This window comes from Ursus maritimus, unplaced genomic scaffold (assembly GCF_017311325.1).
Source record: "Ursus maritimus isolate PB19 unplaced genomic scaffold, ASM1731132v1 scaffold_8, whole genome shotgun sequence".
In the NCBI taxonomy this organism is placed as follows: domain Eukaryota; kingdom Metazoa; phylum Chordata; class Mammalia; order Carnivora; family Ursidae; genus Ursus; species Ursus maritimus.
Window position 1 is genome coordinate 20,515,427 of NW_024426996.1, and position 24,279 is coordinate 20,539,705.

General features: G+C 37.0%; 1 protein-coding gene and 1 long non-coding RNA gene across 2 annotated transcripts in view; one reads left to right on the forward strand and one right to left on the reverse strand.

Moving 5' to 3' along the window:
- LOC103665343 overlaps positions 1 to 24,279 on the reverse strand; it is a 406,966-nt gene that overhangs the window by 67,486 nt on the left and 315,201 nt on the right. The window lies entirely within an intron of this gene.
- Positions 2,564 to 3,692, forward strand: NAA11 (N-alpha-acetyltransferase 11, NatA catalytic subunit). Its single transcript, XM_008693269.1, has one exon. The coding sequence runs from the start codon at positions 2,854 to 2,856 to the stop codon at positions 3,544 to 3,546; it is 693 nt and encodes a 230-aa protein (XP_008691491.1). The 5' UTR covers positions 2,564 to 2,853; the 3' UTR covers positions 3,547 to 3,692.

Genomic DNA, 24,279 nt, shown 5'->3' on the forward strand with positions numbered 1-24,279 from the left:
CCCCCCCCCCCCCCCCCCCAAAATGGTGCTAGATGAACAGAATATCCATACAGGCAAAAAATACCTGAATCTCCACCTCACAACTTACACAAAACTAAATTCCAATGGACTGCACATCTAAACATAAATTGTAAAACAGTAAGGCTTTCAGAAGAAAACACAGAAGAACCTCTATGAAGAAGCACTAACCATGAAATCTAAGAACTGGATAAATTGGACTATATTAAAATTCCTACTTGGTATCAAAAATCACGAGAGTGAAAAATCAACCAATAGAGTAGGATGCTATTCACCATAATTTATCTGACAAAGGATTCTTATCCAGAATATATATTTTTAAAAACTATTAAACATGATAGCAAGTGTTGGTGAGGATGTGGGAATGCAAACTGGGACTGCCACTGTGGAAAACAGTTTTTTGAGTTTCCTCAAAAAATTAAAAATAGAACTACCCTATGATCTAGTAATTGCACTACTGGGTATTTACCCAAAAAATACAAAAACATTAATTCGAAGGTATACATGCACCCCATGTTTGTTTTTGTTTTTAAAGAGTTATTTATTTGAGAGAGAGAGAGCACAAGCAGGAGAGACAGACGGGAGAGAATCTCAAGCAGACTCTGGGATGAGCACAGAGCCTGATGCAGGGTTTGATCTCATGACCATGAGATCACGACCTGAGCCAAAACCAAGAGTCAGATGCTTAACGAACTGTGCCATCCACCCCGCATCCCTATGTTTATAGCAGCATTATTTGCGATAGCCAAATTATGGTAGCAGCCCAAGTATCCATTGACAGATTGGATAAAGAAGATGTCGTATATATACACAATGGAATATTATTCAGACATTAAAAAAGAATGAAATCTTGCAACAACATGGATGGAGCTAGACAGTATAATGCTAAGTGAAATAAGTCAGTCAGAGAAAGATAAACACCATATAATTTCATTCATATGTGGCATGTAAGAAACAAAGCAAATGAGAAAAAAAATAGAGGCAAACCAAGAAAGACTCAACTATAGAGAACAAATTGATGGTTAGCAGAGTGGAGTTCAGTGGGGTATGGGTTAAATAGATGAGGATTAAGGAGGTCACTTGTTGTGATGAACATAGGGTGTTGTATGGAATTGTGAAATCACTATATTGTACACCTGAAACTAAGATAAAACTGTATGTTAACTAACTGGAATTTAACATAAAAAACAACTATTAAACATTAATGAGATAAAGACACACAACGCAATAGAAAAATGAGCAAAAGACTTAAACTTTACTTCCCAAAAAGAAAACAGAGATTGGCTAATAAGGATGTAAAAAGGGTGTTCAACTTCTTTATTCATCAGGGAAATGCAAAATAAAACTACCTTGTATTACCACTACCCCCACACAAGAATGGCTAAAATGAAAAAGATGAGAAATACCAAATGTTGATGAGAATGTGGAACTAAAACCATGCCCCACTGGGTTAATGAGTTTGAAACTAGCAAAAAGTTTAAAGCTTGTTTTTCAGAAAACTGTTTTTTCAGACTCCACTAACAAATCCACTAGCTGTCTCTAAGGAAGCCTGGACTCAACGTCAACTGGTTCTAGTCTAGGAACAAGTAAGGCCCTGCATTTCTTACCTGAAATAAGCCCAAGACTCGTCTAGTTTACACCTGCTCTCAGAGCACACCCATACCCTCTTCTCCTTGTCTTAAGATAATGTCATGATCTCCCGATCATGTCCCAAAGTGGACATGCCGTATGTTACACATATGTTTGTTCAATGCATATGTTCCATCTTTCCTCCTGTCTCACCACCCTTTTCATCAATATGTATAAATCTCAATCTCTATGATTATAAAAAAACAAAACAAAACCTTGTTCTTTCCTCCCTGGGGAGACAAATTTGAGGACTGTCCTCCCATCTCCTTATTCAGCTGCTTCACCAATAAACTTTCCTTGCTGCACAAGGGTCAGACAGATTTGGGTTCGGTTATAGAGCAACCACTTTGGAAAACTGAAAGTATTTCTAAAAGTTGACCATCATAATATCTTCTGATATTATGTAATTCTAATCCTGGGTAAATATGCATATTTCTACAAAAGTCATGTTTGAGAACATTTAGCTACACTACTCACCGTATTCCCAAACTGGAAATAATAGAAACCACCACAGTAGAATGGATGAATAAATTGCGACATATTCAGGCAACAGAATATCAAACAGGAAAGAAAATGAAGAACGCCCAACTACACACAAGGTAGCTGAATAACGTGGAAAAAACCTCAACAGAGAAAGAGTGTATGTACCATGATTCCATTTATAGACTTTGTTAGATATGTAGGTGATGGGTGCTGGAGTAACCAGAGAAATCTAGGTGATGGGTATTGGGAGGGGATCTTAAGTGGGTATTCCTGGGGTGTGTGCAATATTGTGGTTCTTGATCTACGTTCTGGTTAGATCAATATCTGGTCTATTGAGTTTGCCAAAGTTTACCCAGATGTATCCAAATTAAGAAGTTATAATTGAAACAAAAGAATAGTGGCAGCAACAGACGAAACAGTACATTTAAAACCAAGGACATCATAATGAACTCCATGTCCCCACCCCCTAAACCTTGCGCACGCACCCGCAAAATAACATGAAAACCTCATTGGCTGGGAGTAGGTGGCGCACTTCTGAAAGCCGCATCTTAGCACCGCCCCTTCCGCCTCCAGGTCACCCTGCCTTCCCGCGTCTACAGCGTCCAGCCTCAGGACTTCAGCCCCTTGGACCGAGTCCTCGAGGCAATAAGTGACTCTTGTGCTTGGTGGCAGCCTTTTACTCGTTCACCACAATCCAACTCCAATTTTCTACCGGCCGCCATTATGAACATCCGCAATGCTCGGCCAGACGACCTGATTAACATGCAGCACTGCAACCTTCTCTGTCTTCCTGAGAACTACCAGATGAAATACTATTTCTACCATGGCCTTTCCTGGCCCCAGCTTTCTTACATTGCTGAAGACGAGGACAGGAAGATTGTGGGCTACGTCCTGGCCAAAATGGAGGAGGACCCAGACGACGTCCCCCATGGACATATCACCTCGCTGGCCGTGAAGCGTTCACATCGGCGCCTGGGTCTGGCGCAGAAGCTAATGGACCAGGCCTCCCGGGCCATGATAGAGAACTTTAGCGCCAAGTACGTGTCCCTGCACGTCCGGAAGAGTAACCGAGCAGCTTTGCACCTGTATTCTAACACCCTCAACTTTCAGGTTAGTGAGGTGGAACCCAAATACTATGCAGATGGGGAAGATGCTTATGCTATGAAGCGGGATCTCTCGCAGATGGCAGATGAGCTGAGAAGGCAGCTGGAGCTGAAGAAGGGCGGGTATGTGGTGCTGGGCTCCAGGGAAAACCGGGAAACCCAGGGAAGCACGCTTCCTAGTTCCGAAGAGGATGGTCAGGAGGAAAAGAACCCCGCTGCGGATGATAGTGGCAGTGACAGCAAGGAACCCAGCGAGTCCGCAGAGAGCACCGATGTCCAGAATAGCTCAGAAGATTCAGATTCCACCTCCTAGAACCTGTTTAAGGTATTCTGTCCTGATCCAATCCCTTCCTACTCTAAATCCCTGCACCATACCTTGGCCTCCCCAATCCCATCCTATCCCTTTCCATTCTAGTCCTGCTGGACCACCTGGTAACCTTGGGGAGGAGTGTTGAGTGGTTGGAAGAAACTAATTGGTCGTTATTGGAAGTTAATAGGACTCCCACTTATATGCTAAAAGTAGTTTCAGTAAAAGAAACCAGTATTTATCCAGGTTTTTTACTGTTAAGTGTATTTCAGGGTATCCACGTAGTTGGTGAAAGAAATTTCTTCTTTACAGAATTACAGCTAATAAACTCAGAAAGAATGATAGAACTTTAAAATCACGATTTTGCAACTCCTGATGAAATCGTAGATTTAGCCAACTGTTGTCAGTGGCTAATGACTACTAGATGAAAATTGAAGCACTTTGTAATTATGGATCAGATTGACAACACTTGAAGTCACTGGGCAAGTGTAACGCCACTAAAAAGAAGACAAATGTTATGTGCCTCCTAATGCAATACAAAGTGCACAGTAACACCTATGAACTACTCTTGCCAAAAGAAAATGTATGTCTGTGTGTGAAATTAATCTTGAATCCAAACAAGGCTTTAGATCTTACTAACATTAAAAAAAAAATACAGGGACATATTAAACTGTGCCATGATGCAATCAGCCTAATACAGAATGAGAGAATTTCTACAGAACAAATGACCTGGTTTCTTCAACAAACAAATAAATGTCATTTTAAAAAAGGAAGGAGGAATTTATTAAAATAAGCTTTAGAGATATATTAACCAAATGCGACCATTGTGGACTTTGGGTCCTGATTTAAACAAGACAAATACAAGACATTTTGAGACAACCAAGCAAAATTTGTGAACACCGCCTATGTTATTAAGGATTTGTCAGTGATTTTGTTTGGTGAGTGAAATGGTATTGTATTTTTTTAAGTCCTTATCTGTTAGAGATATTTACTGAAATAATTAGAGGTGAAGGAATATGAGGTCTCAGATCTACTTTAAAATATTCCAACAGAAAGTGAGGAAAAAGTTGGGGAGTGAGAAATGTATAAAATAAGAATGACAACAGATGATAATTGTTGAAGTTGGCAAAGGGTACTTGGGGTGTTCATTATGCTATTCTTTACTCCCTTGAATGTGTGAAAATTAACATGAAAAGTCAAAGAACAAAAATAATTATTATACTTCCTAATACACATTAATGCTAATACTAAGCAGCCACTAAAAAGTAGTTTTAAAAGACTATTTACATTAGGACTTTCTAACATCCTAAGGATTTCAAGGATCAGTGAGCTACTGTCAATTTAGAAGCTTTAACTTCCCAATCTGTCACCTTGCCCTTACATATGAAAAAGGGAACTTTCTTGGGCCCCTGGGTGGCACAGCGGTTAAGCGCCTGCCTTTCGGCTCAGGGCGTGATCCCAGCGTTATGGGATCGAGCCCCACATCAGGCTCCTCCGCTATGAGCCTGCTTCTTCCTCTCCCACTCCCCCTGCTTGTGTTCCCTCTCTCACTGGCTGTCTCTATCTCTGTCAAATAAATAAATAAAATCTTAAAAAAAAAAAAAAGGGAACTTTCTCATAACAAAGTCCAGTCATGAGTGATAGACACTGTATATAGTTAAAATAAATGCTGTTTGATTTACTCATTCTTAAAAATTTTTACTTGCCAGGCATGAGGCTTGGAGTTGGTAAACAATCATGATCTGGACAAGTTGATGTTTACATTATATAACAAAGATTTTATTTATTTATTTGACAGAGAGAGAGAGAGCACAAGCAGGGGGAGCAGCAGGCAGAGGGAGAGGGAAGCAGGCTCCCCACTGAGCCGGGAGCCTAATGCAGGGCTCCATCCCAGGACCCTGGGATCATGACCTGAGCTGAAGGCCGATGCTTAAAAGACTGAGCTACCGAGGCGCCCCCATTATAACCCTTTAAGAATAAATGAACTATATTTTTGTATACCTTTTAATGCTGAAGCCCAAACTGTATTGCACACTAACCCTATTTTATTCTCATTCAATTATAGTTCCATACGTTATAAGAATTTAGATACAGTAATTTCATGGAGGTTAGAAAGAGTGTGACCTCAGAGGAGTCTTTGCATCTATTTTTTAACCACCTGAACATTTCAAAATGACTGATTCATTTAGTCAAAGGTTAAGATAAAGGCAGCAAGAGTCTAAAAGGGAAGGTAAAATTAAACAAAACTTAATGTCTTAAGAGAAGTGTTGTCAAATTTATATCTGTCTTAAAAACCCTGAAGGGGGTGGGGGTTTGGTTAAATACGTGATGGGGATTGAGGAGTGCACTTGCTGAGATGAGCACAGAGTGATGTATGGAAGTGTTGAAACTGTACACCTGAAACCCGTATAATACTGTATTTGAACCAACTGGACTTAATAACTTAAAAGCAGTTAAAGAAAAAAACCTTGAAGGGCCCCGTCAAGATCAATTTATTTAAATCAACAAGACTTTAAAAAAATTACCAATTTTCAAATCCCCATATAGAAGGACTTACGTAATATTGATCTCATCTTTGTGGTTACTGGCTTCTCTTCAGTTGTTACACTGTAGCTAAGAAGGATCTTAAGTAGAACAGAGCTAATTGAAGATTGCTTTAAAATAATGAATAAATTATATATATTCACATATATAAAGAATTTATATATTTTATTTATATACTTTATATATATTTACATATATGTTTATATACTTTGATGAATTCAAAAGCATTTAATACCTGCTGAGAAACAAAAATGATTGCTACCCTAATAGGGGAAGAGAAAATAATAAATAATATGAAATAAGAAAATTACTGTGTGGGGCGCCTGGGTGGCTCAGCTGTTAAGCATCTGCCTTCAGCTCAGGTCATGATCCCAGGGTCCTGGGATGTACCCCCGCATCGGGCTCCCTGCTCGGCGGGGAGCCTGCTTCTCCCTCTCACACTCCTCTTGTGTTCCCTCTCTCGCTGTCTCATTCTGTCAAATAAATAAATAAATAAAATCTAAAAAAAAAAATTACTGTGTGACAGTTATAAATCTCAGGTTCCAAATTCAGCGATAATTGAAATGTTTCTTTATATTACTGTTATTGAACTTTATTTCTAAGTTGAAGGAGATGATTCCTGTACTAAGCATCATTATCCTTCCAGGTTGATATCTGCTGAGTCCTCTTCATTGGCCTTATCTAATTTTTGGTCCTCACTATTCACTTCTGGGTCCTTTCTACCCCAAGTCCTCTTAAGGTCTCTGTGCTCTCTGTCATGTTTGGGCCATTTCGGTAGCAAGGCGATTAGTCTGCATAGGCTAACTGTTCTAAAATATAACCTCCAATCTCAGTAAGTTAACAAAATACCAGCTTATTTCTAACATCACAGTCCAATGTGGGTCAGCAGTGTGATGGGGATATGTAGGGGAGAGGAAAAGCAGGGCCCTGCTCCATAAAGTCACTCAGGAATCCACCTAGAACAGTTGTTCTGAACTTGTTTTGTTCCATAATCCCTCTGGCAATCTAGTGAAGCCTAAGGATCCCTACTAAGAAAATTGTTTTTAAAAGGCAGACAAATCATATGGGATTTCAAAGGAAATTTTATTGAAATATAGTTATCAAGCTATTTATTTATTTAAGATTTTATTTATTTATTTGACAGAGATAGAGACAGCCAGCGAGAGAGGGAACACAAGCAGGGGGAGTGGGAGAGGAAGAAGCAGGCTCATAGCTGAGGAGCCTGATGTGGGGCTGAGCCGAAGGCAGACCCTTAACGACTGTGCCACCCAGGCACCCCTATCAAGCTATTTAAAAATAAATTTGTTATGTATGTGCCTCTTCATTATCATATGAAATTTAAAAATCCAGCAGTGGGTCTAGTAATTACTGTTACTTTAAGGAAAATTTGGTTGTACATGGTATTTTGAGATACCTTCAACAGCTGTAATATAATACAAAAATACCTACGGTTTAGGTACTTTTGTTAGTGACAAAGCCACAAGTCATGCTAGTACTCCTACGCATTGGTACCTACATTCATAATTGAAAGGAATTCTAAATTTCAGTTAGAGGTTAATGAAAATACAGATTTTTTTGTTCTAAATCCAAGGTCATAGTCTCCTAAATTCTATTATTAAATCTCAGGGTAAGAACCCCTGATTCAATGACTCTGCCATTTTCTAGAGTCCTGTGTCCCCTACTGGTTCATATACATTCAACATACAGATAAGGGAAGAGAATGCATATGGAGGTTTATATTATGTAGGAGGTTTTAAAAGTCAGTACCATTTTTCCAACTAACTGCAGGGGAAGTTAGGAAATGTAGTTTAGCTGTGTGCCCCGGATGAAAAAGAATGAATTCTGGTAACCAGACAGCATAGTTTCTGCAATAGTGGGAAACATCCTAGTGGTGCTGTGCACTAGAGAAATTCTGCTTCCCTGCCCAGCTAAGAGCTTGGGATCCTTCTGCTGCTCCCTCTCCATAGCATGGCACAGGGAACTTTGTGAGGCTACCCAGGGCTATCTGCTTAGTCACATGACACATGTTTTCTGCTCTTTACAAACTTGGGCATGGGAAACTGGGATTCTGCCACCTTGCTGCCTTTATGCCTCTCATTAAAGCCTGGAAGAAATGACCCCTTTATTCTGAAATCCCCCAAGCTGCCTATGAAGTTTCAGTTATCATCCCTCACCTCCATCCCACTCAACAGGGTTTCACTAGTATATTAGTTGCCTGACTGGGAACAGCCTACTTGTGAGGACAAGAAAGAGTAGGAAAAAAGGATTTTAAAGGTTAATTATCCTGCCACAATTATGGCACACCCTCCTTGGAGCTAGAGTTCAAATACCTACAGAAAAAAGTCCTGAAATAATAACTTACCATTTTCTTTTATCTCCTCCTTTGGGTCTGGGCAACAGAGACAGTTAAAGTTAGAGGTGATAGTGAGTAGGACATTTGGTGAAGGAGATTGAGTGTCTTCATCTACAAAGTAATAAAAATTACTACTAAGAATACGAGAATTCACTATGTTACAGATACTGTTGTAGGGACTGTCTATGAATGATCTCATTTAATCTTCATAATAGCCCCTGAAGTAGGTACTATTACTCCATTTTACAGATGAGGGCTGCATGGCTTACAGATAATAAATGGAGAACAGAGATGCACACTATGGTAGTGAGACTCCGTAATGGTGAGAATCAAATGAGACAATCTCTGTAAAATGCTTAGCACAACACCTCACACACAAATATTCTGTAAATTTTAGCTCTTGATATAATCTGTAGTAATAGTAACCATTCAGCTTCTTTCCTTTTCTTCTCCACAGTAATCAAATGATTGAATGTTGTGTATGAGCAGCAACAGTTTGCAATCTTGGAAGGGAGATGCATCTTAATGATTAAAATAGCTTTCACTGACAAGCTGAATGTCAAAGCATTCAGCTGAATCAATGCTAATCAACAGGGAAGTTTCTAGGGAGCCATAGCAATGAAGACAGGTCAGTTCAAAACATGCTAGTTGAGGCAGGAGTGTCATCAAACTGACGTTTATCTCCTGACAAGAATATGTGCTTGATGATTAATAACAAAAAAGAAAAAAAGCAAAATCTCAAAATTTTCCATTGAGCTGGCAATATTGAGTTAGCCAGGGTTACTTCAGTGACTCTCCTTTCTGGTTTATTCTTCCTGTCGCTAAGCTGTCATCCTAACAAAAAGTTGTTAAATGTTCACATGAGCATTCACTGAAATAGACTGTTCTTAATTTTACCAGACAACTAATTATAACTGGAATGATATAATGAAATATGGAAGAAAGTTAGAGACTGACAGGTCTGGTAAATTCCTAGTATAACCTTACCCCAGATATGCCAGAAACCATAGATTTCAAATGCAAATGTACTCTAAGAAGATAAAGAGGGGGTTGGGAAGAGATAAAATATTGTTTTGAAATACTAATCAGATAGATACCATTTGTTGAATTATTTATAATCTCTAACAATGTCACTTCTCAATCAGTGTATTATGTACATTTAGGGTGAATGAAATATCAACTTTGTCAGGGCTAACTGATAAAAGCAGAGGTTTTCCCTAAATTGTATACTGTATCTGTGCTCCAGTATAGAAATTCGAATGTGAGCTTTATGGTAGCAGATACAAGGAAGAGACAATATTAAAAATTATGTGAATGGCAGTGGCTCAAGGAGCCAGAGGAAAAAACCTTTGTTAAAACATTCTGCAATGCTGTTTCTATAGACTAACATCCTTAAAACAGCATAGTTTTTTTTTTTTTAAAGTAAAGCATAAAATTCTGTTTTGTGTTCATAAAATCATGTTAACAATTAAAATATTTCTCAGGCCAGGGGCACCTGGGTGGCTCAGTCAGCTAAGCGTCTGACTCAGGATCTCATCTCAGGTCTCGATCTGAGGGTGGTGAGTTCAAGCCCTGCATTGGGCTCCATGCCCCCCCCCCAAAAAAAAGAAAGAAAGAAAGAAAGAAAGAAGTGAATCCTGGTAATGTAAAAATTTAAACTTAATAAGCTCATTAAGAGCTTTAATATTCATATTTTTTAAAGAATCACTATAGAAAGTTTCTGTACCCTTAACAGCGAACTATCCTAGGGCATTTATTACATTGTTATTTGACTTTTAAAATTTAATGTCTTAAAATTATCAAGCAGTATTTACTGAGAAAATTAAAACAATATAATATTTGGTTTTTATATAAATACTTTTGCATGCCTGTCTTAATATTTGAAACAAACTGAAAAAGGTAATGATGATATTCTTTCTGACCCATTCTCTCATATCTTATTACTCTTCTATTACACCAAATACACTTTTTTTAAAAAAAAGTAAGATTTTGTATTGTATGCTTCTGACTGTCCTACAACTTGATTTACGGTTGTTATTCTAGAAACCGACTTTTCTACCATTATGATTTTGTGGGAAAAAAAACTTTTTAACTGCTCTGTGCATAATAATCAACCTTTATCTTATTTTTATGTGCACTTGATAGATGAGAAAAATGCATCTTTTACAGTTGTAAGGTTCTTTTGTTTTGTTTGTAGTTATTTAGCAATGGGCAGCAATACTTGACTAGCTTTTCTTTAACTTATATATTCCATTCACATATCATTATAAACCTTTCTGCCTTATTAAGGATAGGGTCCGTGTCTCATTTATCTTTGTTTCCTAAACTCCTGGCACATTATTCATTCATTGTAGGTACTCAGTAAATATGCATTGAATGAATGAAGGAAGAAAGGAAACCCCCAAATTACATATGCAGTAATTTTAAAAAGGAAAGTAGGGAAAATATATATAAGGTACTACTTCTTATTACCTGTTGTAATTAGAACATCTTAAAGTTATGAATAAAGACATAATGGATATTTTGGTTTCATCTCCAGGTCTCACAGAAAGAAAATATGACTTATAGAATTGGACACATTGTATCTAGCTTATCAGAGCTAAAAAGGCCTTTCATTTCTTTAGAATTGAAATAAATTTTTTTTGAGTGGAGTAAGATGGGCTAGAATTTGAAGATGGCAAGCAAAAGTATCTTGGATTCTTTAGGTTTAAAATAGGATTTTTGGGGGTGTTTCAGTGTACTCCCTCCTCCCCCTTTTCCTGACAGAAGTGGATTTGAAGTAATAGGAGAAGTTCATGTATCCTCAAGCTGGTGGGGGAAGGAGCCCCAGATCCACATGTGGATCTTTGTTCTCTCATCTGAATTCTCACTGGCATCCATGGAGATATATCTAGTCTAAACTGGTTACTGGTACCTTGTTGATCTCCTGCTAAGTCTGTCATTGGTGAAGCCAGTATTTTATTCTTTTATAGTGGTTAGAACCTGTACCCCTCTCTTGCTTACTTGCTCTCTTCTCACTTCTCAACAGCATTGCAATTCCTCGTGTCTCAGCCACATCTGCCCTCTGAGCCCTGGCTTAGGCTGTCTGCTCTGCAGCACCTTTTCTGGGGTCATCTCACAGTGACCCCAGTGGATTCTCACTCTCAACAGCAACGTTCTACATATCCTACTGGGATTATAAAGGAATACCTGGATACAAGAGTCTCCTGCACAAGAGCCAAGAAAGTTTGAGGCCTGCCATCACAGAACCTTCTTTGGCCTACTCCCACCATGCTACCATTTTACTCCATGGTATTTCTCTGTTGGGTGTGGTTGTCTTACAAGGTTGTCTCCTCCTAGAATGCTGAACAGGAAGCAGGGCAAATTCCTGAAGCTCCTCTGCTTTCAGTTTCTGCCATTATTTATCTGGGTTTTCATTCTTGAGGGTATAGTCAGGACCATCAAGTCAGACCTCATACCCTCCTTCCTCTTCTTTTCTGGAAGAAGTATTCTATTTTCTCTTCCTTTCTCTGGGAATCCATCCTCTGTGTTACCCTCTCCTTTCCTGAGGAGTTATTCTCCTTCTCTTTCCCAGTTGGAGAAAGTCACGAGTAAGGGCTTCTACTATGCCAGTCAGAACTTGGAGACTTTAAGAAAAGGACAACCAGTAATTAAATTGCAGTATCTAATCTCCTTGTTTGTGTCAATTTGGGTTTTTTTGTTAATGACATAACTGGCCATTTTGAGTACCTATGATATTCAGGTATAATGTAGGACTTTTATTAATGATATATTTCACTCTCTCAGTCCCTCTAAGAGGTAGGTGTTATGATCCCTGTTTTATTGGTGACGAAACTGAAGTTCAAAGCAGCAAAGTAAGTATCTAGGATCTGAACCTGAGTCTATTTGAATTCAAGGCCAAAGTTCCTTTCACTTTCCTATTGCCACTCTTTGCATTTTATTCGTAAAGGTGTGAAAACTATAGCAAAAAAAAAAAAAAAAAAAAAAAGGAAAGGAAAATCTACAGTTTAAAATGTTCTGTTGACTTAATACATGGCAACTTTATGTCATTTGTAAATATTTCTATATAAGCCACCATTATAATCCTGTTTTACTATTTTTCTCCTGTAAAGATAAGTGAAGACAAAGTGCTTTGACCTCTGCAGTGTAAGTCACCAGATAAATCCGGAGTTATCATTACTTAACATTGTTTTTATATTCACCGAATGTGAATTACCACAGTATATAATATTTCTCATGTTTAAATTTTTATGAAAACTAGTTGTATATGGTTTTAAGTCAAAGCCTTGACATTAACCATCTGATGACAAGAAATAAATCTGTTCTCTGTAATCATAATCAGCCCTGCTAAGCACTTCTTACAAATCTGCCCCAATGCACTCTAAGAACGGCTACCTAATAGTAAATGATTGCCTGAGGCAGATCTAAAAGTTTTTTCCCCACACAATAAGGATTTGCTATTTCCTGTGGTAATACAAACCTCTCATCTATCTTTCCATTTTTCCTTTTTTTTCTTTTTAATTTTCTCTCCCAGCTCTAAAACTATTTTATTCCTTCCCCTCAAGCATGTGTTTATCTCTTTATTTTTAAATATTGCAGCTTTCTAACATCTGTCTCTAGGGCAGCATAATCTTACTGATGAAATATTCCATGTTTTCCTTGAGCCCTTGTCAATATGTCTTCGTGTTAACAGCTTAGCAGATGGAGAAACAGAAGGAGTAGCCTCAGCTTACCTGAATGATTTCTCTTCAGCACCAGGCACATTACTGTCTGTAGTAACTTGATGATAGGAATTGGAGTAATTGGAAAATAAGAAATGATATCTGACTTCTGCAGTGTTATTTACTAAAACTATTGGCTGCTTTTCTTTGTTACCGTTATATCCTTTTCCCCAGTCTCCTACTAGGAGAAGGCAGAATTATAGCAATCTACCTAGTTTGGACTGTGCCTCTTTAGATAATGAAAGTAAAATAAACAATAATACTAATATTGCTTTGGGCATAAATTAGCATGTTCCCAAGTGGTTCCAGAGTAATAACGGTGATTTAGCAGCAGCAGTAGCTTTCTGTAACACTGAAATTGTGGGAACCTATGACACTGCTGTTTGTAATAACATTGTTCTTTTTACATAGGACAAATTATTGCGTTTGTTTGTTTGTTTTTTTGTTTTTTGTTTTTTCTTAATGGGCTGCCTGCTTTTTACTGAAGTACAGTCCTAGAAAGGATAAAGCAAGGCTTTGAAGCATGGATATAGGATCATTAATGGTGAACACCCTTGTACTAGCTGGAGAGAACGACCCACACCTTCTCCTTTACTTGCATCTTTAAAGAAAACTACTGGGTGGGCTCAGGACTGTCAGAAAATTATTCAGAAACACTAATTATCAAGGTGAAGAGTGGTTTTTTGTTTTGTTTTGTTTTGTTTTGTTTTGTTTGTTTTTGGCTGCAAGAGGGAAACTTGTGAATGAAGCCTGTGGTTACCTAGTTGGAATTTGTGTGATTTTCCCTTTGGAAATGAGAACAAGGGGCAGGAGATGATCATCTAAAACAAAAATAATGGGATGTGTGGATATGTGGGGAAAAATAGGGAGTAGTGCTGGAAGTTAGTTCAAAGCTGGGAAAATTTGGAAAGGATCAGGACTCTGAAGTAGCTGAAGGGAAGTTTTCTCAAATTTTTACATGCAGATGAGTCATCTTGGGGATCATGTTAAAAATGCAGATTTTGTTTCAGTGGGTCTGGGGTGGGGCCTGAGTGTCTGCATTTCTAACCACTCCTAGACAATACTGATGTTGCTGGTCTAGGAACCACACTTTGCCTAGTAAGGGCCTTAAAGCTCATCTCCAGCCCTGGAACTGAGTCCAAAACACTAGCTCTTGGGTCAGTTTGGATTAGACACTAAGTAATTCAGAAGCCCATACTTAAATACACAGTCACATGAATCCTGTTTGTCTTTGGAATTTTGTTACGGAGGGTTGATGACCTAATAATTTCAATAAAAATTCCAGATACATTTCATCAAAATGTGTACAACAAAAACTTTATATATACAGTACATGAAATGTATTGATAATAATTGACATTACATCTTCTATTAGAATGTTTCGATATGTTAATATTTCACCTTTGATATCCAAATAAGTAAACAGTATGAGATTTTTAAAACTTTTACTTTTCACTATCACTCAATTTATTGTGTTCATTGGTCCACAGATTACCCCAGACTAATAATTTTTTCCATGCTGACATCTGACACAGAATTTGAAAATGAACACAACCTTTTGTTTTAAATTGGAGCATCAGACGTCAGATCTTTATGTGGAGGTGGTGTGGGAAACCCTTTCAAGAGAGGTTTTCTGTCCAGGGATAAGACTTTCTAGTCCAGGAGTTCTCAACTTATACATCCAAGTCATCCAGGTCTGTGTTAAAGATGTAGCTCAGATTGACTCCATCTCAGATTTTTTTCACATACTGCTATCTGAAAATCACTGACTAGTACAAGGTGTTAAATTCCTCATAATAATTTGAAGAGCACTTTTGCCATGGTGATACTCTCCAGATTTAAATTAATTTGCCATAAGTAGCAAAAAACTCAGAGAAAATATAACACATTTTTGTTTATTATAAAACATATATGGGAATGGTTGAGGTGGTATATGGGAACTCTGTATGTTCTGCTCAATTTTCTGTAAACAAAACTGCTCCAAAATAGCTATTAATCAAAAAATAAAATGTATACACACAATTTTACATAAGTGTGATCATTTGACACATGTATATGATTATACATATATTTTACATAAATGTGATTATGTCATGTATGTTATATTTAGGGTGTGTTTTGGTCATTATTTGTCCCCCCATCCTTTTTCCAGTCCACCTACATCCCTTTCCCTAGCATGTTAACATAGTTTTATTCTGTTTTCTTCCTCTAAGTTCTTGTAAAGCCAACAATAGCTACAATTTAGCAATTGTGATGTACAGCACAAGCTTGAAGAGTGAGAATGCTCACAAATGACACTGAAGTGTTCTTAATTTGTTTCTAGAACAAAAAGCTGAAATAATACAATGTCCAGTTAAGAACCAGATTCCAGGCCAGTCTGGAATCACATGCCCTTCTACTCATGTTTCATTAGCTCCTCAAATCCCATCATCATTTGGGTGTTCTGAGTTAGAACTTGTATTAACAGTATTCAGCTGGAAAACAATGAAACAGACCAAGTGACTTATCAAAATCCTTCCTTATACTTTTCTTAGACATGAATGCTTCTTTGAAATCTTAAAAGATACAGTTCATTTCCTTGAAGCACACTTGAAGGGTTATTTAAACACCATGTTTCCTTATATGGACAAAGGAATTACATTTTCTGAATTTCTGGGGGGGAAAGTCCTTTCATTATAAATCATACATATATTGCTTTCCTACCCAAAATTAAGATGGATTTTGCACTTGGGGAGTGGGGTCATCACCTCAACTGCATATTATAAATGCTTACCTAGAGAACATAGTCTTTAGCAAGTTGAACACTTTTCACAAGAGGTGGTTTAAGTAGAGTGGGAAATCACAGACCTCAGAGTCCGAAGGCTTTACTTTTAATCCTAGTTTGGCTTATTACTACCTAGATATCCTCTGGCATGTCAATTTTCTCATTTGTAAAATAGAGATAAAAATAACTTCCATGCCCTCAGGGTTATTGTGTAATGAGGTGGTAGTATAAGAAAACAGCATTATAATTTGTAAGAAGATATGTAAATGCTATTGCTAACTAACACTTCTACTTCCAGAGATTTTTATCCCCACATTCAAACTGATGCAAAATAAGAATGATCATTCATTTTCTCTTTCCCTCCTAGCCATCCAGAAAAAAAATCAGTGCTTTGGCAATGATGAAAGTGTAATGTGTGTGAGTATTTCAAGGGATGAAGAATGGAGGGGATTCCTATAAATGTAGGAAATCAACTGTATATTCATTTAAAAACAAAAGGGGCTTAATAAAATTGTTTATCTCTTGCTCTCTCTGGCCTAAGCATTCATATGTGGTAAGATTATTCATGTAAATCAAACTTACTTGCCTAAAATACACACACACACACACACACACACACACACACACACACACAGTGACCAAAGCTTTCACATACTCGAAAGGTTTAGTAAGCTGGTAGTACATTAGGGCAAGCATCTGGTTGATTTTCCATTCCAGAGCCCTAAGCAAACTGTTAAGTCCCATAGTCCCTACTTTTTTTTTACTGAAAGCAGATACAAAAGCTAAAGTTTATTAAATAATAGATGTTATAAAGAATCTTGAAAATTATGAACTCCCTCATATAAGGAGCCTTCTAAGATGCAAATATTTCTAATCGTCCCTTTGGCATCCAAGACAGTTTGTGTCCTGGAACACTGTACCCTACTTAGTAAGATTGCTGATGAGTGAGAGGTAGACCTTTCTTTTGCAAAGTGGAAGAAAGATTAGGAAAGGTGAGAAAGAACCAACACCGCAGGAGTGCTCTTGGGCAGATCAAGCTAGGAAGATGTACATTGGAAGTTGAGGATACAGATTTTAAGTCCCTTAAAATTACTCTTGCCTGTGTATCCCTTGTGAAGCACTCCTCAATATGAAAAGCAACGATTTGTGGGATATTTTTCAGCACATCATATATGTCCTTAATTTTATTTTTTTCCTTAATATTGGGGGTCTGGGGCAAGGGTTAGCTTAGTTTATATCCAGTAAGCATCTAAGGCTAAAGTGTCACAGCTTTTGTGGGCCTAACAGATTAGTATCTTTGTCTCAACCGCCTTAAGTTAATATGTAGTAGTACTGTATAGTGCTTAAGCTCACATATTGTAGGTTACACCTGGAGTTATATTCTGAGGCACCTGCTTTGGAAATATTTAAATAATTCCATATACCCTGTTTTGTAAGAATGGCAACCCTATCAAAACTAAACCCTTCCCAGCACCTGAAATAATCAGAAATAGTCATTTGTCAGCTAATAATAAACATCAAAATTCAGAGTTAGAAAATCAGTTTAAGAGTAATAGTGTATAATAATGAAAGAAATTGTCAGCTGTTAGAAAGTCAAAGATAGTTCATGAAATTTGTCTTAGGTCCTCTATTATCCTTGTCCAAAAAAATATATAGAGAGATCTTTTTTTAATAACTGATTGCAATCCTATTTGCACAATGAAGGGAGTACTTTCAGAATAAAGAGAGAAGTCTTCATTTATAGTTTAAATTTTTGTATGCCAGTAAAATTCTAATTGGAAAACATTTGGGTCAGTTTCACTAAAAAACAGGAGTTCCTGTTTTTGATGAGGAAAAAGCATAAATAGGGGCTTATCCTAGAATGTAAAGCTTTTAGAATCACCCTGTAATTCATGGCTTATCCCTGGGAATTCAAAGCTTTATAAATTATAAACCTTTTCCAGGACACAGTACACACTGTCTTATGTCAGATAGGGCTACGCTAAACCATGGGCATAAATGAATTTTCACTTCTTCGCCCCGAATTCTTCTTCCATTCCTGATACTCAGTATTCTATTATTATTTTCTGGGCTTAAATTATACACCCTTGTCTAGATTAGAATGCCTTCAAAATAACTCACATTCTTAGATAGTATTTTCAGTTTTTTCCCTTCTGTTCCTACTTCCCATAAACAAATAAGGAGATAGTTGTAGATCCCACATCATAGCTAGTAATAAGCAGTTTTTAAAAATTCACACTAGATTATTAATAACTGGTGGGCTTGATCCTTTAAAGAATATGTATGTATTTAATTCAAATGAATCTCTGATTGGTGGAGTAAACGGGCTTTGTCAATATCATTCTCGTCTGGTCACTTGAAAGATCTAAACTGGGACTGCATGGCAGTGTCCTGCCATCTTGGGCCACAGTTTTCAAAAGAAAGGGAGAATGCATTTCCTATCTATGAGCAAATGAAGGGATAGGGTACCAAGTAAGTAATGTTTGTTTTTGAAGCTCCAAAACTTTCTTTTCTGCATCTTTCCTCTAGTTTTTTCTTATTCTTTCTCCCATTATCTTAAATAAAGTTGCAATTTCTACATCCATAAAATAGGAATAATTGTAGGATTTCTGTAAGGACTGCAAAGTTGTTGTAAGGGTTAAATCAGAAATTCATGTAAATTACCCAGATCAATATTCGGAAAATTTTAGGTGCATAATAAATACTGGTTCCAGTTACTTCCCTTCCAGTTAATAAGTAAACATTTTAATATGGCTAATAATTCCAATATAGGATTTTATGTTTGAATATCATTTTATGTAAACAGAGTATTCACTGATCATAAGCTGTTTCTGTCTGCCTGATCTTTCTTCTGCATTCTCCTCTTATTTATCTCTGAGTGTGCCCAGGCAATAGCAGGTGCTCAAGTAAAAGCACGACTGAATGAAAAGGAAGGGTTCACAGATGAGGAATAACTGAGCCAATGAAAATTCTAACAAATCCCACATTATATCAAATAATGGTAGAACAAGAGTCATTTACAGTCAATAAATCTTATTTTAAGAAGAAAACACTCCAGTGCAATTTTATGCCAATACTAAAGTACTTCTATTTCCAATCTGTTTTCAAATCTAAAAGCCAAATAATATTATCCTAACATGTCCTTGCACAACACACAAAAATAAGCGGTACAAATAACTAAGCACACTTACCAAATCTCTTAATCAAGATGTATTTTTCCAAATGCAATAGCAAAAATTCATTTAAAGTAAGAAAGCACGATTATCAGTGAAAACCAGGACATTGCAAACCCAATTTACACTTTGGAAATAAAATTAATATTTGAAATGTTTTTAAAATACCACAGTCAAATGTGTTTTTCATAGGTGTTTCTTTATCCTTTTGAAAGGGAAAAAATGGCTAAAGTAGTATTTCATTCTTTGTGCAGAACAAAGTCTGTTTTGTCTATTAAAAAAAAATAAACGAGCAATGATCTCCAAGAAATCATCTTGACCAGCATTAATGACTAGTTTGGTAGTTAACAGCCCGAGGCATAGCCAGAGGCCATTTAAGGCTCTTGGGGGGGAAAAAAGGTTGGGGGATTGTGGTTTACCAGTAATTAACTATAGGTATGAATCAAAACTTCCTGAGAAAAGAGATAAAAGTTACTTTGGATGATTTTATCAGTGTTTATCTTTTCATTAACCCCTCCCCCACCTATTTTAATAAATAGGAAAAGAGGATGCTGCCATCATTTCACAAACCAGGTTGGATTGGAAATAATTCACTTAATGAAATGAGGACACTCAGGAGACCAATTAATGCCTTTTCAAGCTTAGACTATACAACTATAAGAACCACTGGAAAAAACAAACAAACAAAAAACCAAAAAGAAAAAAAAAACCCTCAGTCTAACACATTAGTTGATTGTTGGTGAACTGAAACTCAGTCATGAGATCATAAGGATTTTTTGGCGCTTCCCTCCCCTCTCCAGTTTTTAATCCTATCTCAATAAAGGTAAATACATAAGGATTATAAATAAACAAATCTGAAGTAATATAGATTGGGGGAACCTCAAGAGGGTCAGGAGATAATGAAGATTATACCTCAATATTGGGATTATGATGTTAGTTCTTTATTTCAATAAAAGTGGATAGAGATCTTTCATATCAGGGACAGGGCTTAGCTGTAAGGACAAAGTAATCTTCTGGGAATTATGCATACAGGCTTGACATCATTTTTATTGGATGGCTGATGAACTGGAAAACTCCAGGATAGCCAGGCTTTAATTTGTAATCTTAATTTTCATATAAATCGGTACATTTCAGGGGGAGGGAGTGGGGGGTGTGGGGGGACTTTGACGCTTGCTAGCCTTGTGGTAATAAGACAGCGCTGAAGCACAGGCTGCAGTACTAACTCATCCAGTATCTGATTCTGTCTTTTCCTCTATCCATCTGTCTTCCATCTTTACATCTATCATTTAAAGAAATTTACAGCCTGCAAATACCAGAGAAGCTAATGTTAGTGCAATCTTCCCTCCACCTCCTCTTGGAATGATCTGTAGTAATCTACTTATCATAGACGTGCACACTATAACGTACAATAATTTAGTCTTCACCCAGGAAAATGACTGCAATTGTTTTGCAAGTATGAATTAATAAGGGCTGTTTTTCCTCCTTTTTATCTTTTTAAAAGGCTATAAGACTTGAGAATATACTAGTTTCCCTTCATAAAACAATTATCATGGTGTTTCCCATATATACTTTTATATCCATAGGATTACAGAGGGCCAAAGTTATCAAACTAGAACACAGTAGTGATTTATTTGGTCATACGACAACTTTGCCCATGTATTTCCAATATAGAATGCAGATGCCCTTCACATTGTAAAAGAAGGTAAGGCCAGTGAATGGAATATTTTAGAAATATATCAATTAAATATGATTTTTTCTCTAGATTGTTCTAGCCTGTTACATCATAAGTAAAATTGAATCTTCATGAAAAATTATTCTAGTGAAAGAACATTTGAGTTGAATCAACCATAGTAAACAATATACAAAGGTGAAATGATTTCTTTACAAGCACGTATTTTCTCTCTCCTTTTCGAATAATGCTTCTATAGCTTTCCAATTTAAATTTTTTTCTGTTGGCCTTTTGTTGTTTTTCTGGCTCATCCAAATTAATATGTCTTGCCATTGATCACTTTCTATACGCCTTCTTTTGCAGAAATGCAAACACACAAGTCTTGTCTCTGTTTAGGCTAGAATGATACTACAAATCTTAATCAACTAATTAATCCATGTACCCATTTATCCACTGTGTCAAGCACCATATAGAGTGGCAGGTATACTCAGGAGCTCATGACCTACTGGGGAGTTAGACTTACAATCAGAAAACCCCAAGAATTATTCCAGGAAGAAGTGATACTAGAGCTGAGACTTAAAGACCAAAAGAGGTTAGCTAAGCAAAAATAGTGATGGAGATAAAAATGGGATAGAATAACATTTGTAAAGGCAGAGCACATGAAAGAATTTGGCACATAATGCAGGAGTGAAGTTGACAAGGGTTTACAAAAATGTATGAGTTTAGTGAGGTATAACTTGATAAATGGTAGAACCTCAAAGGAAAAGATATTGATGCAATGAAGGTATTAATCTTTAATATCCATCAGCATTTATGTGAATAACTCCAGTGATTGGAAGCTCATTGCAATAAAATAGCTGAATTTATTTTCAAAATTCTAATATTTAGGAAATTCCCAATATTTTCTAATTTTACAGAATTAGAAAACAGATAGAGCTATCCATTTTAGTTCTTGAACCACGTGGACTATGATTAATCTTCCTTTCATATTATTATCCTTGAAATATTTGAAGACGCTTATGAAGTCCTTCAATGGTTCGTTGCTTAAAATGTTCCTTATCTATAATAGTTTTCACAACTTTTAACATTTTTATTTCTCTTCTCCAGATAAGCTCCAGATATATTCGTTTTACAGTGTGGCATCTGAGACTGAAAGTAATAGTCCATGTTTAGCATGACCCATAGAGAGCAGAGAGGCAATATCCAACAACCTTTTTCTCATCACTACATTTCTATTATTATGCCTAATTTGAATGAAATCTTTTGAGCAGACTTTATTAATAATTTATACAGAACTTTTATTCAACTAAAATGCTAAAGTCCTTGTCATGTCTGCTCCCATTTAGTCACATCTCTGCTGTGCTCTGTTACTATAGATGTTTTTTTTTTAAGGTTATTTATTTATTTATTTCACAGAGATAGACAGCCAGCAAGAGAGGGAACACAAGCAGGGGGAGTGGGAGAGGAAGAAGCAGGCTCCCAGCGGAGGAGCCTGATGTGGGACTCGATCCCGGAACACGGGGATCACGCCCTGAGCCGAAGGCAGACGCGTAATGACTGCGCTACCCAGGCGCCCCTATAGATGGGTTTTACATAAAAATCCAGAGTATTACTTATATCCCTATTTAAGTTCATTACTCTAATTCATCTCCCCCCATATAACAAGTACCAAGAAGTCTTACCTATGATACAATGTAAAATTTTCCAGAATAGGTGAATGGACTATTATTATTGTTAACAATAATTTATTAGTAATTAAACACAAGGAATTGAGCATATGCAATACCCAATGAATATAAACAGAGTAAAGTAGCTCTTAAGTTCAATAAGTACAAATATTTAAATATTCTCTTTATTCCTTAACCACTAAGTAGTAGATAGTGGGTAGATCCATTCAGAATTAAAAGTGGGTTTATTCATTGGCATACTCTTCTCCCGTATATATAGCAAAGGTATGTAAAATATAAGGAACAATAACCAAAACAACTTAGCCAGGATCAAGATGAACATCTTTGTGGACCAAAATAAAACAAACTCAAAGGACATGAGCCACAGGTCTGGAAGCAGGTAATAACAGACAAGCATCCGGTGGGATGATAGGAAATGAAAAGGTCCCAGGGAAATCAGGAAACTGGAGTTAGTAGCTCTTAATAAAAGGCTGAAAAAGGGGCACAGGGGTGGCTCAGTTGGTTGAGTGTCTGACTCTTGATTTCAGCTCAGGTCATGATCTCAGGGTGGTGAGATGGAGCACTGAGCTGGACTTGCACTCAGCATGGGGTCTGCTTGGATTTCTTTCTTTCCCTCTCCCTCTGCCCCTCCTCCCTGCTTGTGCACTCATTCTCTCTCAACTAAATAAATACATAAAATTGTTTAAAAAAAAAAAAGTAAAAGGCAAAAAAAAAAAAGTGTTGCCAACTTGATGGTTCAGATAACAGATTTACAGGGAGTTGAGTGGTGGGGAAGGATATAGTCTAATGGCTAGAACTAAGCCTAGCCAGTTGATATATACGAATGCCCTGAGAGCAGAAAGGAATAAGCCAGGTTGTAGTCTTGGGGACTATGGCTCTGTGTGGGGGCAGCTTCATTACTATCAGATAATTATATAGAAAGACAATAAACAAAAATTTAATATAAACAACAAGAATAACAGAACTTCAATTCCCTCTAGAAAAAAATACAAATATATAAAATAGCATAATAAGTATAATTGGATAATCAGACAGAATTCACACACAAAAAAATTTTTGACCCTATATTGCTTATAGGAAACATATCTAAACTATGAGCCATAAAGCCTATTTCTCTAGTAACCCCAATACTTGCTCAATGGTTCCTTGTACACAGTGTCCATATTGTCAAGGATGGAAACTATGTATGGGCTCAACATGATTTTTTTCTCTCAGCAAGGCTGATCTGATTAACACCACTGCTGAGTGCCCAATATGTTTGCAAAGTCCACATTGGATCCTTTCTCTCATGGAGAATATAGCAATTTGCCTTTATAGAAAAATAAACTTATTCTGGATATGGATTTCTCCCTCAGTCTACAACACTTCTTTAATACCATTATTTGTGTACTCTAAGAACACCTTTTTCATTGCCCTGTAACACTACACAAGCAAGGAACCCTGGGCAAGAAAACTATTTTATAGCTAAGGAATAGCAATGAGCTCATGCCCATGGAATCACTGGTTTTACCCTATGTCCCATCTTCTAGAAATGGCTGGTATAAAACAATGGAACTAAAAGTTCAGTGACACTCAACATTGAGAGTCTGGGAAACTTTCTGTAAGAAGCAGCATATACCTTAAACCAGGCGCCAATGTCTAGTATTATGTCTCCAATGGTCAGAATATATTGGTTTGAGAGCTAGGGGTAGAGGTGGCAGTGGTCCTTCTCATACTATACCTAATAACCTACTTAATTTTTGCTTCCCAACTCTATAATCTTGGCTCAGTGGGCTTAGTGGTCCTAGTATTTTAGAGAGGAATACTTTTATCAGGTCTGTTAAATTG